The 15,779-nt window shown below is 41.5% G+C and overlaps 1 protein-coding gene across 2 annotated transcripts in view; it reads left to right on the top strand.

The window, feature by feature from the left end:
- LOC140205080 (activating molecule in BECN1-regulated autophagy protein 1-like) overlaps nt 1–15,779 on the top strand; it is a 417,476-nt gene that overhangs the window by 35,060 nt on the left and 366,637 nt on the right. For both annotated transcript variants that reach the window (XM_072272238.1, XM_072272237.1), the window contains 4 exons: nt 1,677–1,925; nt 7,545–7,603; nt 10,530–10,713; nt 11,228–11,400. In XM_072272238.1, coding sequence (XP_072128339.1) covers nt 1,791–1,925; nt 7,545–7,603; nt 10,530–10,713; nt 11,228–11,400 — 551 coding nt within the window. In that variant the 5' untranslated portion in view covers nt 1,677–1,790. The remainder of the gene's footprint in view (nt 1–1,676; nt 1,926–7,544; nt 7,604–10,529; nt 10,714–11,227; nt 11,401–15,779) is intronic.

Below are 15,779 nucleotides of genomic sequence, written 5' to 3'. Positions count from 1 at the left end.
TTAAATTTTGCTTTAAAAGTTGCCTTAAACTCTGCCCTTTAGTACTTAATATTTCCACTCTGGACAGAAGACTCTCAACCCTAAAGGTGCTTCTCATAAGCACAAGGTTCAGCAGATGCTGGAAATCCAGAGCAACACACAGAAGGTGCTGGAGGAACTCAGCAGATCAGGTAGCATCTATGGAAATGAATAAACAGTTGACTTTTGGGCTGAGGCCATTCTTCTGGACTGGAAAGGAAGGGGGAAGATGCCAGAATAAAAAGATGCGGGGGGGGGGAGGAAGGAAGTAGGGTGATCTAGAAAATGATAAGTGAAGTGCTTTTTTTTTTTGGTACACTTCGATCAGCTTCTGCTCCAGAGAAATCAATCCATGTTTGTCCAACCTCTCCTCATAGCTAACATGTTCCAATCCAGACAACATCTAGGTGAGTCTCTTCTGCGTTCTTTCCACCACGTCTTTTTAATAGTGTCAACCAGAGTTGCACAATTACTATAAATGTGGCTTAACCAAAATTTTTATACAGTTGCTACTCAATGCTTCAACCAGTGAACCACACTAAAATGCTATTTCGAGCCTCGGGGCTCTCTTTAACAGTTGAACAAACTAAAATATTCTTCTGACTGAAGTTAATTTGTAGTGCAAAAAAAGACTTTGAAACATGAGGTTTATTTCATGTATTGTGAGAGAGCATATGTAAGACATTATGTTCCATGGGATGCTTTTCAATGAAAGACTGTTTCCCTAGTCTAGAAAGGCTACTTAGAATTTTCCCTAAGTTTCTAATTTTTGTTGTTGGCTTCTTTTCTAAAATTTGTTTTACAAATAAGAGCAGTTACATTTAAGTGCGAACATGCAGGTCATAGTAATTGATTGTCAGTCCATTCGGTATAGATGACTGATCCTTGAGGGGTATAGTAATTGACTACTCTTTAAGGTGGTTGAGTAATATTTCTCTGGGTATATACTGTGTATCTGTTCTTATTACCCCAGCTGCCCTGTCTGTCCAGCCTGGAGTTCGTGATCTGATTGACAGGTGTGTTTGGGTTCTATAAAAGCACATTTTGGCAAAGAGCATCTTTGGGTGACTCTATAGACTTTAAACTGTGGTCTTGAATGTTTGGTTTACATTTAACTTTGGTCATTGAAAGAGGTTTGCAGCCTTTGTTCAGTGTTGCAAAATTTTGTGCCACTTCTCCAGAGATGAAACATAGTCAAAATGCAGCAAGTTTGAAAGCAAAGCTGTAAAAGCCTTTATTTTCTGTGTCCAAGTTGGAAAAATGTGAACTCTGTGTTGTTATTCATCTTGTTTTAATCAAATCATTTGTCAGATCAGAGCCTCAGCTGAGAAACTGCATGATTATTTATTTAGCCAGATTTTTTTTGTATGGAAAAGGAGAATCTGTCATTTTCTAGTATCAGTGCACAAGGAAAGGTTGTGTTCTGATTCCTGGTTTGCCTGAGCCATTCTTTTAACTGTGCTACATCTTATATCACTGAAACCATGCAAGCTAATAAGTGAATGATCAACAAAAGTGAAGGGAAGAAATTGTCAAGCAGTGAGTTTTGACATTAAGCAAAAATACTTCTTTAATCAGTGCAATGAATTAAAAAAATGTGGTTTTTAAAATTTGCAGATTAGATGTGGTTTTAATTTTCTCTCTGTTTCAATTTATAGTGATCATTTTCTGACTTGATCTGGATGGGCTGTTCTTAGCGGTGACCTGGTGTTGGTGATTTGAAATCCCTGGCCTCTGGAAGCTGTGAATCCATAGGACTGAGTTCTGTAGCAATGAAGAGCATTGATTCAAAGAATGCAATTCAAATCCTGACTAGCCGTGAGCGTGGCTTCCAGGAGCTGGGCTGTCAAAGTTGCCTAGAGGAGCTGGTAGAGGATAAGACACGATGGATGCAATGGGAAAGTCAGGTGAGCAAAATCACAGGTCTTCAATCTTAATTTTAAATCAGATTGTTCCATTGTCTTGAAATGTTTCAAGTATACAAAACATGATTTTGTTTTACTTGGCCCTGTATTTTAAGATTATTTTCTTAACTTAATTTTAAGTAGAGAATGGTTGAGTGCATGCTGTGAAATGGTGATCATCAGTGATTAGCAATAATAATTCTAAATGCTTCACTTGGAAACTAAAGTATCGTAGCAGCTGAATAAGATTGGTCATCTCATTTCTTACAGGTGGCAGGGTGGAGTTACATCTCTACCAGAGGAGGTGTAAGATACTCCTTCCCTCCACTAGCCTGCGAGTCACCCTTGGGTAAGCTGTACCACCTGCTTAGCCCCCTGATCAGTGTTACATGAAGTCATGGGAGCAGGTGGTGGATGGTCCTATGAGCAGCTGGTGCAAATCACAAGTTCTGGTTATAGGACCTCTGACAACAGGCAGACAATCTCTGAAGAGTGTTGATAATGACTGGGGTCACCCATCTTGTAAAGACACTACCCAGAAGAAGGCAAAGTCAAATCACTTCTGTAGAAAAAGTTGCCAAGGACAATCATGGTCATGATTGTGACCATCTTGAGAACAGCATGAAAGGGGCTTTCCTCACAGGCAACGATCTCTTGCTTGGAAAATAGATTAAAGATGGCTGGAAGACCTTAATTGCCCATGTCACATGACACAGCACGTAATAATGATGTCGATCTCATTTATTTGTAAATCTCACACAGCCAAAGGAACTTATGTTATTATAGAAAGTTCTGAATTTGCAATTTTTTTTGTAAAGAAATGCAGGAGAATTAGTTATGAGGAAAATAAATCATGGGTCATATTGATGTATTAAATCAAAAAGACCCATGTGCTGAACATTGTACTGTTTGAGATTTCCTTTCTGTTAAAGACTTAAAGGAGAGTGGCCTTTCACAGCCATATTTTGTACTACTTGTGATTCTCTCGGACATCAAGATAAAAGATGAGAACAATTGAAGTGGTTTTCATCCTCGTTATTACTGATGCTATAGTTTTCGACATTGATGGGATTTCTGTTATTTTGAGCTTAAACATGGTGCAAATAGATCATTGACATTTGGGGTTGATTGTAGTTTGGGTAAGTTGTGAAGATTATTTGGGAAATGGGTTGAGGATTGTTTGTGAGTAACTGTTGGGGTTGTAAGCTTACGATGCAGAACATAAGTTGGGAGACACATAGAACATTGTAGCACAGTACAGGCCCTTTGGCCCATGATGTTGTGCTGATGTTTTAACCTACTCTTAGATCAGTCTATTCCTTCCCTTCCATCTGGCCATCCATTTTTCTTTGATACATCGATCTAAGAGTCTCTTAAATTTTGCTAATGTATCTGGCTCTACCACCAACCCTGGCAGGGTGTTCCACACACCCACAACTCTCTGTGTAAAGAAAACTTGCCACTGACATACCCACTTTACTTTCCTCCAATCACCTTAAAATTACGACCTCTTGTATTAGCTCTTACTGCCCTGGGAAAATGTCTCAGGCTGTCCACTCAACTTGTGCCTCTTATCGTCTTGTACACCTCAATCAAGTCACCTCTCATGCTTCTTCGCTTCAAAGAGAAAAGCCCTAGTTACTCAACCCATCCTCTTAAGACATGCTGTCCAATCCAGCCAGCATCCTGGTTAATGTCCTCTGTACTCTCTAAAGTTTCCACATCCTTCTTATAATGAAGCAACCAAAACAATACAATAATTCCAACCTGGGTCTAACCAGATTTTATAGAGCTGCAACATTACCTCGTGGCTCTTGAACTGAAACCCTGATTAATAGAGTATGCCTTCTTAACAACTCTATCAACTTGCACAGACCCCAAGATACCTCTGTTCCTCCACAGTGCTGAGAATTCTATTAATCCTGCATTCTGCCTTCCAAAATGAATCACTATATACATTTCCATGTTGAACTCAGTCTGCCACTTCTCAGCCCAACTCTGCATCCTATCAATGTCTGTGTAACCCTTGACAACCTTCTACACTATCCACAATTTCACCAAACTTTATGTCACCCAGGAACTTATTAACCTATTCTTCCACTTCTTCATCCAAGTCATTTAAAAAAAAGTCATGAAGAGCAAGGGGTTCCAGAACAGACCCCTGCAGAGCACCACTGGTCACCAATCTTGAGGCAAAATACTCTCCATTTACAACCACCTTCTAGCCAATTCTGAATCCACACTACCAAGTTTCTCTGGATCCCATGCCTCCTGACTTTCTAAATGAGGTGACCATAGGGAACCCTTATCAAATGCCTTATTAAAATCCAAAATCACAGCATCCACTGCTCTACATGCATCAATATATTTTACTACAATCAGGCTTGTAAGGCATGACCTGACCCTCACAAAGCCATGCTGACTATTTCATAATCAGACTATGCTTCTCCAAATGCTCATAGCTCCTGGCTGTAAGAATCTTCTCCAATAGTTTGCCCACCATTGAAGTAAGACTCACTGGTCTATAATTCCCAGAGTTATCCTTACTTCCTTTCTGAACAAAGGAATGACATTTTTCACCATTCAATTATCTGTTAATACTCCTGTGCCCAGTGTAGTCACAATGATCATTGCCAAAGGTCCAGCGATTTCTTCCCTCGCTTCCCATAGTAACCTTGGATATACCCTAACTGACCCAGGGGACTTAACTATCCTAATGTTTTTCAAAGTTCCAGGTATCCTCTACCTTAACATTGACATATTATAACATATCACCCTGTTTTTCACTGTCCTTGTAAAAGTCAAGGTCTCTTTCACTGGTGAACACTGAAGCAAAGTATCCATTAAGGAACTCTCCTACCTCCTCTGACTCTAGGTACATTTCATCTTTTATCCCTGATCAGTCCTACCCTCATTTTAGTCATCCTCATGTTTCCATAGAGCACATTGGAGCCGGGGCCTTCTCATTCCCCCTTCTAGCTCTCCTAAATCCATTCTTAAGCTCCTTCCTGGCTACCTTGTAACTCCGAGAGCTTTGATCCTGACTTCCTAAACCTTAAGCAACTTTATTTCTCTTGACGTGGTGTTCCACACCTCTTGTTAGCCATGACTTCTTCACCCTACCATCCTTTCTCTGCCTTAATAGGATAAATCTATCCAGAACCCCATGTAAGTGCTCCCGAAATAATGTCCATCTTTCCGTTGTGCATTTCTGAGTAACACTGTTCCTAAGTTAAGCTCCCGTCTCCACCTAACAGCATCATAATTCTCCCTCAGTCAAATAACTGCTTTCCCATACTGTCTGCTGCTATACCTGTCCAAGGCAATGGTAAAGGTGAGGTAGCTGTGGCCAGTGTCTCCAAGCAGAGATCTGACACCTCACCTGGTTCATTGCCCTGTAGCAGATCTAGTATGGCCTCTCCTCCAGTCGGCCTATCTACATATTGTCAGTAATCCTTCCTAGACACATTCCCTAACAAATTCTGCTCCATCAAAACCTTTTGCACTAAGGAGATGCCCTCAATATAAGGGAAGTTGAAGTCATCCATGACAACAACCCTGCTATTTATGCATCCTTCCCAAATCTGCTGCCTGATCTGTTCCTTATTGTCTCTGTTGCTATGGGGGTGGGTGCTGTCTGTAGAATACTCCCAATAGAGTAATCGCTTCCTTCCTGTTTCTGACTTCTACCCACACTGAGTCAGTAGATGATCCCTCCATGACGTCCTCCCTTTCTGCAGCTGTGATACTATCCCTGATCAACAATGCAACTTCCCCATGTGTTTTACCTTGCTCCCTGTCCCTTTTCAAACATCTAAATCCTGGAACATCCAGCAGGAATTCCTGCCCATACAGTATGACAACCAAGTCTTTGTAATGACTTTGAAATCATAGCTTCATGTACTGACCCATGCACTAAGTCCATCATCCTTTTTCCTTATAATACCTGCATTAAAATAAACATACTTTAACATATTCAACTGACTGCAATTTTGCCCCATCAACTGCTTGACTTTTGAGAAGCTGCATCTGTGTTAACACCAGAAGCCCTATCTGCTGAATTATTACTCTGGTTTCCATCCCCCTACCAAACTAGTTTTAACTCTCCTTTTTGTAACTTGTCCTTTTTGTACAGGTCATAGCTTCCCCAGAAGAGATCCCAGTGATCTGGAAATCTGAAGTACTGTGCCCTGCACCAATTCCTCAGCCACACATTGATCTGCCAAATCATCCTATTTTTACTCTCACTTGCATGTGGCACAGGCAGCAATCTACAGATTATTACTCTTGACAACCTTCTTTTCAGTTTTCTAGCTAGTCCCCTATATCCTTTTCAGGATCTCGTCCATTTTCCTATATCATGGATACCAATATGCACCACAAGTTCTGGCTGCTCACTCTCTCACTTTGGAATGCTGAGGACCTGATCTGAGACATTCCAGACCCTTGCAACTGGGAGGCAGCATACCATCTGTGAGTCTCTTTCACATCCACAGAATCTTCTGTCTCCTCCCCTAACTATTGAATTCCCTATCACTACTTCTCTCCTCCTCATTTCCCCTTCCCTTCAGAGTCACCGAGCCACACTCTGTAATTTGTCTCTCCTGCCACCCCCCCCCCTCCACATAGCGTCAAAGCAATAAACTTATTCCGTGGAATATTTACTGTTCAACTGATAATCAACATAATATAAATAAATTCTTAAGGAAACGCAGATATTTTTGTCAATTCTTAAATTACAACTCGAGTGTATTACTTTTACTTATTAAATGTACTTCAGAGTGTTGTTGTATTTTCAAATATATTAATAGAGTGCTGTAGTAGTTTTGAAGCTGGTATCTAGGTTGTAGCTGCAATTTGTTAAGGGAAGGAGGAGCAATGCACTGAAATACCAAATTCTGTAAATGTTAAATCTAATCTTTGCCCCATTTCCATAATATAATTATGCTAATAAGCAAATTGCTTGAATCAGTAGACCATGGATCAGTACATTTGTTCTCAATCCATATTAACTACACAATTTTCAAAAGAGATTTTTTTTTCAATTGTGTAGAGAGTACTCTTTACTCTTTTAAAACAATATTATCTGCCAGCTTATGGAGTTTGGTTATCCTATATAAAAGAATATTTCCCTTAGTCTTTCAAGTGCTGTTTTTGCATTTCAGGAGATGCAATTTCTGTCATCATTTTCATTGTTTTTGTTTTTCTGCTTTCATCATCTTTTGAGTTTACCACAAATGGTAGATATGAAATTACAATTGAGCTATGGTTTGTAATATAGCAGACTGGTCCAAGGCAATGTAAAGTTACACTGATATATTGATATACTACAATGATACAATTTGTAACCATCCTCTTTCACAGTGCAATCTTCTTTCTTTCACTTTCTGCTGGTCCTGAGGTTTGAAAATTGTAGTTTGATTTCAGAAATTGACGTTTTTTTAGAATCTCGTCCATTTCACTATTTGGTCGATTGGGTTTCTTTCCAATTTGAAGTAATTTAAATATGACGGCAACGTAATATAATTATGAGGCCCAGAAAGTGTTTTGAGAACAAATTTGAGATTAATATTTTAATGTGTGGAACAGTTAGTTATAACTCATGATATTTTCCTCTTGCAGAAAGTCGAACTTCCAGACAGTCCCCGATCAACTTTCCTCCTGGCATTTAGCCCAGACAGGTCAGTGGCAGCATGATTAATCTCCTTTGGATGACTTTAAGTGTTCCTTGCTAATTTCTAAAACAGTTCCTTGCTGTTAAAAATAATTTTTTTAAATGGTTTTATTTAGTATATAGGGTTACTTTAACAGAATCTCAATTTTTCCTATGTCCTGTTAAAGTGGCACTCTGAAAAAGTGAAAGCTTCAAGTCCTGTTTCAGGAACTGAGCATCTAATCTCACATTAGTAATTTTTTTTAGAAGGCCTCTTTCTAGGTGATGTGTTTTACTCTCAACTGATTAATCAGATGCTAAGGATTCCACAGAGCGAGGAATTTTCTCTAATACAATTATGCCTATGGCTTTTCTTCAAGGCCTCCAAGGCAGATAGGATGTCCAGGTATATTAGTGCTGTTAGTGAGAGCAAAGTGCATGCAAATAGAATAATTGCTTGCTTAGTAACTTTCACGATTGTAAAGCAACTTGTGGTGACTTGTGATTATCAAAGGTCTTATGTACTTTTAGGTTCTTAAAAACAGCTTACTTGTAAGCTGTGAAGTATTGCAAGTATCCAGAACAAAGACCCCACTTCACCTGAAGACTGTTCATTAATGCAATTGACAAATGTAGAAAAACAAGCAAAGTTACCTTATTGGATTATTATTAAATGAAATTAGTCCCTTGACCACATAATCCGTAATTTAAAAACTTGCTGAAGCCAATTTTAAGGAGTACATTAAGGTATAGAAAAGTTAGAGAAGGTTAGTGATTCTGAGCTTAGAATCCAGGTAACTGCAAGCAAGCAACACACATTAAAGTTGCTGGTGTACGCAGCAGGCCAGACAGCATCTCTAGGAAGAGGTGCAGTCAACGTTTCGGGCCGAGACGTCAACTGTACCTCTTCCTAGAGATGCTGCCTGGAGCCTGCAGCATTCACCAGCAACTTTGTGTGTTGCTTGAATTTCCAGCACCTGCAGAATTCCTCGTGTCTGCAACTGCAAGCAAAGCTGCCATTTGGTGAATCAAATGAAATCTGCTTGTGCAGGAGTTCTGAATACACATTCAGTTACTTTTCTGTAAATTATGGGTGGGGAAAATGTGGGGCAGTTTGAAAGAAGACCTTCAAAGACAAAATCGATTCTTGATATAGATGTAAATATCACTTCCCTCTTTTGTTGGGTGCAGAGAATGCTAAGATACGTGTGAGGAAAAGCTGGCAGTTTCACAGAGAACTACTTACTGTGGTAAGCATAACCACATCAGGGACTGATTAGGGATAGTCAACATGGCTTTGTGCATGGTAGGTCATGTCTAACCAATCTTACTGAGCTTTTCAAGTAAATTATCGGGACAGTTGATGAAGGAAAGGTAGTGGATGTTGTTGACATGGACTTCAGCAAGGCCTTTGAGAAGATCTGCATGGGAGGTTGGTCAAGATTAAGTGGCTTGACTTTAGCATGAGGTAGTAAATTGGATTAGACATTGACTTTGCAGGAGATGCCAGAGTGTGGTAATCTGACTGGAGGCCTGTGACCAGTGGTGTATCAGTTTGTTCGTCATCTACGCTTATGATCTCAATGATAATGAGGTAAACTGGATCAGCATATTTGTGGATAACACCAAGGTTGGTTTCATGGTGACAACTGGAATTTAATGCATGTGAGGTGTTGTACTTTGGGAGGATCAACCAGGGTAGGACATGTATGGTGAGCAGTAGGACACTGAGGAATGCAATAGAACAAGGGGATCTGGGAATACAGATCCATAATTCTTTGAAAGTGGCATCACGGGTAAATAGAGCTTTTGGCACATTAGCCTTCATAGATCAAAGTCTTGAGTACAGGAAATAGGATGTTATGTTGAAGATGTATAAAATGTAAGTAAGGCCTAATTTGGAATATTGTGTGCAGTTTTGGTCACCTACCTATAGGAAGAATACTATTAAGATTGAAAGAGTGCAGAGAAAAGTTACAAGTGTATTGCTGGGACTTGAGGTCCTGAGTTACAGGGAAAGGTTGAACAGGTTAGACTTTTCCCTGGAACATAGGAGAATGAGTGGTGTTTTGATAGAGGTGTACAAAATTATGAAGGATATAGATAGAGTAAATACAAGAAGGGAGATTGGATGGGACTAGAACTAAAGGTCATGGGTTAATGTAAAAGGTGAAATGTTTAAGAGGAACATGACAGGAAACTTCACTTAGTGGATGGTGAGTGTGTGGAACGAGCTACTCTGGGAAGTGATGAATGTGGGTTTGATTTCAACATTTAAAGGAAATTTAGATAGGTACATGGATGGGAGGAGTAATGGCGGTTATGGTCCGGGTAGAGGTCGATGTGAGTAGGCTGCATAATAGTTTGGCATAGACTGGGTGGGCCAGATGGCCAGTTTCTGCACTGTAGTGTTCTATGACACTATCCAGGATGGTCTGAAATGCCTGAAAATAAATTGTATTTGGCCAAGTAGCCAAAGTGTAGTTTTCTTGCCTTTGCTCTTCATTTACATTGTATTTGCATAGGTCACATTGGACCATTACTTTTCATATAGCCTCATTTCACCAGAAATTTTTACTATTCATAGCTGCAACTATCACTAAGACCTCTGCATGTTTTCTCTGCACCTACAAGCTTTCTTATAATACAAATCAACTAATTTTATATAATTCACGTATATTTTAATTTGGTTTTGATGTGCATTATGCTTGATCCTCTTTACTTGTTCCTCCAACCCAGTTAATAAACTCTGAAATGATAGCCTGCTATCCCAATTGTTAGAATATATGTAAGTGCAACTTTCTGGACATTTTCAGTATCTAAGACCATGAATTGTGGGTTACGAATCAAAAATCTATTTTTTTTCCATTAAAAATCTATTTTTAATTATGGGTTTTTAGTTATTCTCAAGTACTATTTAATGTTAACTATTTGTTTTTGTTTAATACTTTAAGAACATTGATGGCCTCCACCCACGTAAATCACAATATTTACATCACTGAAGTTAAGTCTGGGAGATGTATTCATTCACTGGTGGGTCACAGAAGAACACCTTGGTGTGTAACTTTTCACCCCACCATCCAAGGGCTTGTGGCATCTGGATGTCTAGATGGAGAGGTTCGAATCTGGGATTTACACGTAAGTATAAGAAACCTTAGCCTGAATGTGAAGCGATTTGCAATTATGGAAAAAAATAAAATCGGAAACTAAAAGGTAACTCATACATGCACAAAGAAGTATTAATAACATAGGGTAGATATCTGTAGAATTGGAATTCATTGATCTCTGGTGATAGAAATGGAAACCATTTACTGTGGACTCCTAAATGAAGGAATGCTCCTTTTAACAAAAAACTGTCAATGGGATATGAGTGATAAATGAATTTGATTGATAGCCTGAACTGCATATCTTGCTTTCATGTGACTCTATCTTACAAGTGACTACTTGTAATGTTCTGATTCTCTATCTAGATTACTGTGGATTAAGGAAAGAATTGTTCCTTTGCATCTTCTCCTACAACTAATATCTCAAATTGAGCTTACTGTAAAATAGATCTTTGTTTACTTTACTGTCTTTTTAATACCATGTTTAGCAAGGATTGACAATGTTACATTAAACATAGCAAAATATTCTTCAATGTTCTATTTTACAGGGAGGCAGTGAAAGTTGGTTTACAGAGAACAATGTTGCCATCGCATCCTTAGCTTTCCATCCTATGGCACAACTCCTTTTGATAGCTACTGCAAATGAGATCCACTTCTGGGACTGGAGTCGGCGTGAACCGTTTGCTGTGGTTAAAACTGCAAGTGAAATGGAGCGAGTCAGGTTTGTGTACATAGTTAATTGAGAGCTGCTGCCTGGAGCACATGCATAGTGTGTATGTTACTCCATTGAGGAATGGATCTTGATGGTCTTAAGTGAAATATAAATGCTGTATTTTTGTAGTTGAGCTTCAAATCCGAGGTTTCTGTGTAAACAAGACTATTTTCCTGTTCAGTTGCTGCTGGGAATTCAGTTCACCTATCAGTAAACGACGAATAATGGTGCATTAAATGTGGATTAATGCATTTGAAAAGAGCATCACAAAATACAAGGATGCAGAAAATTTAAAGACAGCCAGATTCTTGATTGGTCAGGGCATGACGGGATATGGGGAGAAGGCAGAAGATTGGGGCTGAGAGGAAATTTGGATCAGCCGTGATGAAATGGTGGAGAAGACTCGAGGGACCAAATAGCCTAATTCTGCTCCTATATCTTAGGGTCTTATTTGATTCTTCTAAATGTCATTGATTGGAAATTAGGATGGTGAATGATACCCATTAGCTTTGGTGTACATCCTGTTACATAACCCGTAACTGGGTTGCCAAACCAGCAGAAATGGACCACTTAGTTGGAGTCTGAATTACTAGAACTAAGAAAGTTTTATTAAAGAAATAAGTAACACAGTACTCTAATCATAAGAATATAAATGCAACAGGTTAGCAATGATAAAACACACATGTACACAGAACTAGGATAATGGGATCAATCAAGCTCTATCGCAGTCTAGGGGTAAAATGATCAGACTCAAGTGACGCAGAGTTCAGTTCAGTTTAGTTCAGTTCGCAGTAATCGCTGTTGTGCCTTTGGGGAGAGGGAGAGCGAGCGAATGATGATATTCAAATCGGATTCAAACAGACCTTTGATATTCCTCGCAGTTAGCTTTTGGGCGAGTCCCTTGTAATGTCTTCTGAGGTCACCGAGTGTGACCCCTCCGTTCCGGATACGATCATTCTTCTGCGGTGAACCCGGCACCCAGGCGAGGGCGGACACACACACCAGGTTCCCGCCGATCGTACCTTTTCACCCTGTGCGTTTATGGCCGGTCCCGTGACCAGACCTCCAATACTCCCACCAACTTGTGGGGGGACACACCGCACTTCCAGGGTCTCGTTATCTGGTGGTGTCGTGGTGTGTGTCCTTGCCTTAGCGAACCTGTTCCTTTTATCCCCCTGCTGGGGTATTGCCTGTCCATCAAACTTCAAACAGTTCAGGTTCAAAGCAACCGGTCTGACAATACTCGGAACTGTGTCTCTTTTCGTTAATCTCTCTCGTCTCTCATTAACATTTGGAATGTTTCTCTCTTTGCCTCTCTTATCAGCATCAATCTTCTGATAACTTGGTCTTTTGTCACACCCCTACCGTTCAAAGGATTTTTACCGGGGTAAAAATTATAGGCATGAATACATTATTAGATACACACAAATATACATGGTCATCAGCTATTTGGCTAATACAGAGAACTTTGAGTTGTCAACACCTTGACAGACAGTCAGCAATCACATTTTCCGTTCCTTTTATATGTGTTATTTTAATAATCCTCTAAGACCAGGCTCCAACTTAGCAAACTTCATAGTGGCCAAAAACACTAATGAGTTGTGATCAGTGTAACTTCTCAGTGGTTTTCGTCCCGGACACAGATAACAAGGGTCGTCCCATACAAACTTAGCATTCTTTGGCAAGGGCTGAGGATGGGTAATATCCGTGAAGTTTTTTTTTTGAAGAACTTCCGATAGTACCCCACCATCTCCAAGAACCTTCTCAGGGCTCTCTTGTCTGTCGGGGTGGGGACTTCAGAGATAGCCCGCACCTTAGCCTGCATCGGATCCAGCTGCCCCTGTCCTACCACAAATCCCATATAAGTGACCTTCGCGTGGCTGAATTCACTTTTTGCGAGGTTCACTGTCAGGCTGGCTTCAAACAGCCATTTAAACAGTGCCACACTGTGCTCCTCCCACGTGTCACTCCAGACCACTACATCGCCAATATACGCTTCTGCCCTTTTAGCCCTTTTGTCACTGAATTAATCATCCTATAGGGGTGTTGCTCACTAGGCTGACCTGATGTGACGACAACACCATGTCCCGGCTCTTTGCATCGCCTCGGGACATCCGGACATACGTGTGCGTGCCGTTTAGTTAGCTCTCTTAGCGGGTCGCTTTGTTCGGGGATTAAGGGAGAGACCTTATCAGCAAAGCTGGCCAAAACAATAGACTTCTCCCATCTGGTCGGCACCATACTTATCTTTTCAAAATGGGTTTTCCCCTTATCAGGTGGCACACTAGCCTCATTAATTTTCGTGATAACACCGACCAGGTTTGTTCGCTTATCATGGCAAGCTGTTAGCATATCAAAAGCCTATAACTGTGTTAGCTCACGTCTACAATAGTCAATAACATCCTTCCTCCTGTGTGGCCAGTAAAACTCTTTCATGATTCCGCCGACTGTTTTCCTCCCCCCAAAATGTCCACCGAGGGGTATCTTGTGGGCCAGGTTAAGAATCTCATCCCCATAAATTTTTGGCACCACCCCTCATTCCTCATCTGCGGGCACGGTACTTGGTCTCCATTTCTTCCTTAGCACTCCCTCCTCCACACAGTAGCCCACTGGCTCCCTTTTTAATTCTGCTTCAGAGAGAGCTGTCTCCGCCAAAACCATCAGCTCCTCGTCTCGCTCCTGTGCCTGTATAAAGTCCTTCCTTGCTAATGCTAAGTCTACCTCAACTCCCTCACTTCCTCCGGTTTCACTATGCTCCTTCTTTTCACTTTCTAACCCCTTCTGATACAAGGCTGGTAAAAACATCTCAGCTAAATCTATATTAGCTTCGGCAGCCTTCCTGGACATTCGCCGAGTCACTGCGCAAATGGGATAAACCTATGAGTCCGTGGGCGGGGCCTCAATGCTGGCAGGCTGGCTTGTCAATCTTACTGCTGGGTACACCTCTCCGCCGGCGAGGTCATTACCGAGTAAGACCTCCACATCTTTCATCGGTAGTTCGGGCCTCACCCCGATCGTGACCGGTCCAGAGACCAAGTCGCTTTTTAGGTGTATCTGGTGCAAAGGTACTGCTTCAGTCCCTTTCCCAATGCCTTTTATGACCCTGACCTCCCCAGTCTCGGTCTCTGAACTAAAGTCTAAAACACTCCTTAAGGTCAGTGACTGACAAGCTCCTGTGTCTCTCCAGATCCATACTGGAACTGGGTTTAACCCCTCCTTCACTGACACCAATCTGGCCGAGATAAACCTCTCGCGCCCTTCCTGAACTTTATCAGACCTCCTCTTCCCCCAGCGATTTGTTTACCAGCTCAATACAGCCAGTCGGAACCGCCGTTTTTCCTTTCCCCGTCTCCTTCTTTGGGGCAAAGCACCTGGACGCAAAGTGTCCGGCTTTCCCACAATTATAGCATACGACCCCAGGAGACTTCCTACCAAATTGCTCCCGGTCTACCTTATCCTTCTCACTAGTGCCCGGCTTACTTTCTGACTTTTCTGGCGGACTCTCCCCGCCCTCTTGACTACCCTTCTGGTAGCCTTTACTGGGGGTAAACTTCATTTTATGTGTCAACGCGTACTCATCCGCTAACTTAGCAGTTGCGGCTAAAGTGTCTGCCTCTTTCTCATCTAGGTAGGGTCTCATACCTTCAAGGACACAACCTTTAAACTTCTCAATCAGGATGAGCTGTAGCAGTCTGTCATAATCCCCACTGACCCCTTTCGAGGCGCACCAACGCTCACAATATGTCTGCAGCTCACGAGCAAACTCTAAATACGTGCGGTCCCACTGCTTCCTCGCACTCTGGAACTTCTGCCGGTATGCCTCCGGGATCAACTCATAAATCCTGAGTGTGGCCTCTTTCACCACCTCATACCTCTGGGCATCTTCTGTGGACAAGGCCAAGTAAGCTTGTTGGGTTTTTCCTTTAAGTACACTCTGAAGCAAAACAGCCCACTTATCCCTCGGCCAGTCCTGACTTGCAGCAACTTTTTCAAAATGGAGAAAATACCGATCAACATCGGTCTCGTCAAATGGGGGATCCAGCCTAACCTCCTGGGTCACCCTGAACCCTCCACCTTGGTTCGACATGGGCCCCTGTGCTGCCGTCATCTTGAACCTCTCCAGCTCAAATTCCCTTTCCCTCTGTTTCTCCAACTGCCTCTCTTCTCGCTCCAACTGCCTCTTTCTCTCTTCTTGCTCCAACTGCCTCTTTCTCTCTTCTTGCTCCAACTGCCTCTCTCTCTCTTGCCGTTCTAACTGCTTCTCTCTCTCTTGCCGTTCTAAATGTTTCTCTCTCTCTTGCCGTTCTAACTGCTTCTCTCTCTCTTGCAGTTCTAACTGTTTCTCTTAGTGTTCTAGCTGCCTTACCCGGATCTCGTGCTGGAGTCTC

The sequence above is a fragment of the Mobula birostris genome, chromosome 11, assembly GCF_030028105.1.
Source record: "Mobula birostris isolate sMobBir1 chromosome 11, sMobBir1.hap1, whole genome shotgun sequence".
NCBI classification, from domain to species: domain Eukaryota; kingdom Metazoa; phylum Chordata; class Chondrichthyes; order Myliobatiformes; family Myliobatidae; genus Mobula; species Mobula birostris.
This window is presented reverse-complemented; position numbering and strand designations above follow the sequence as displayed.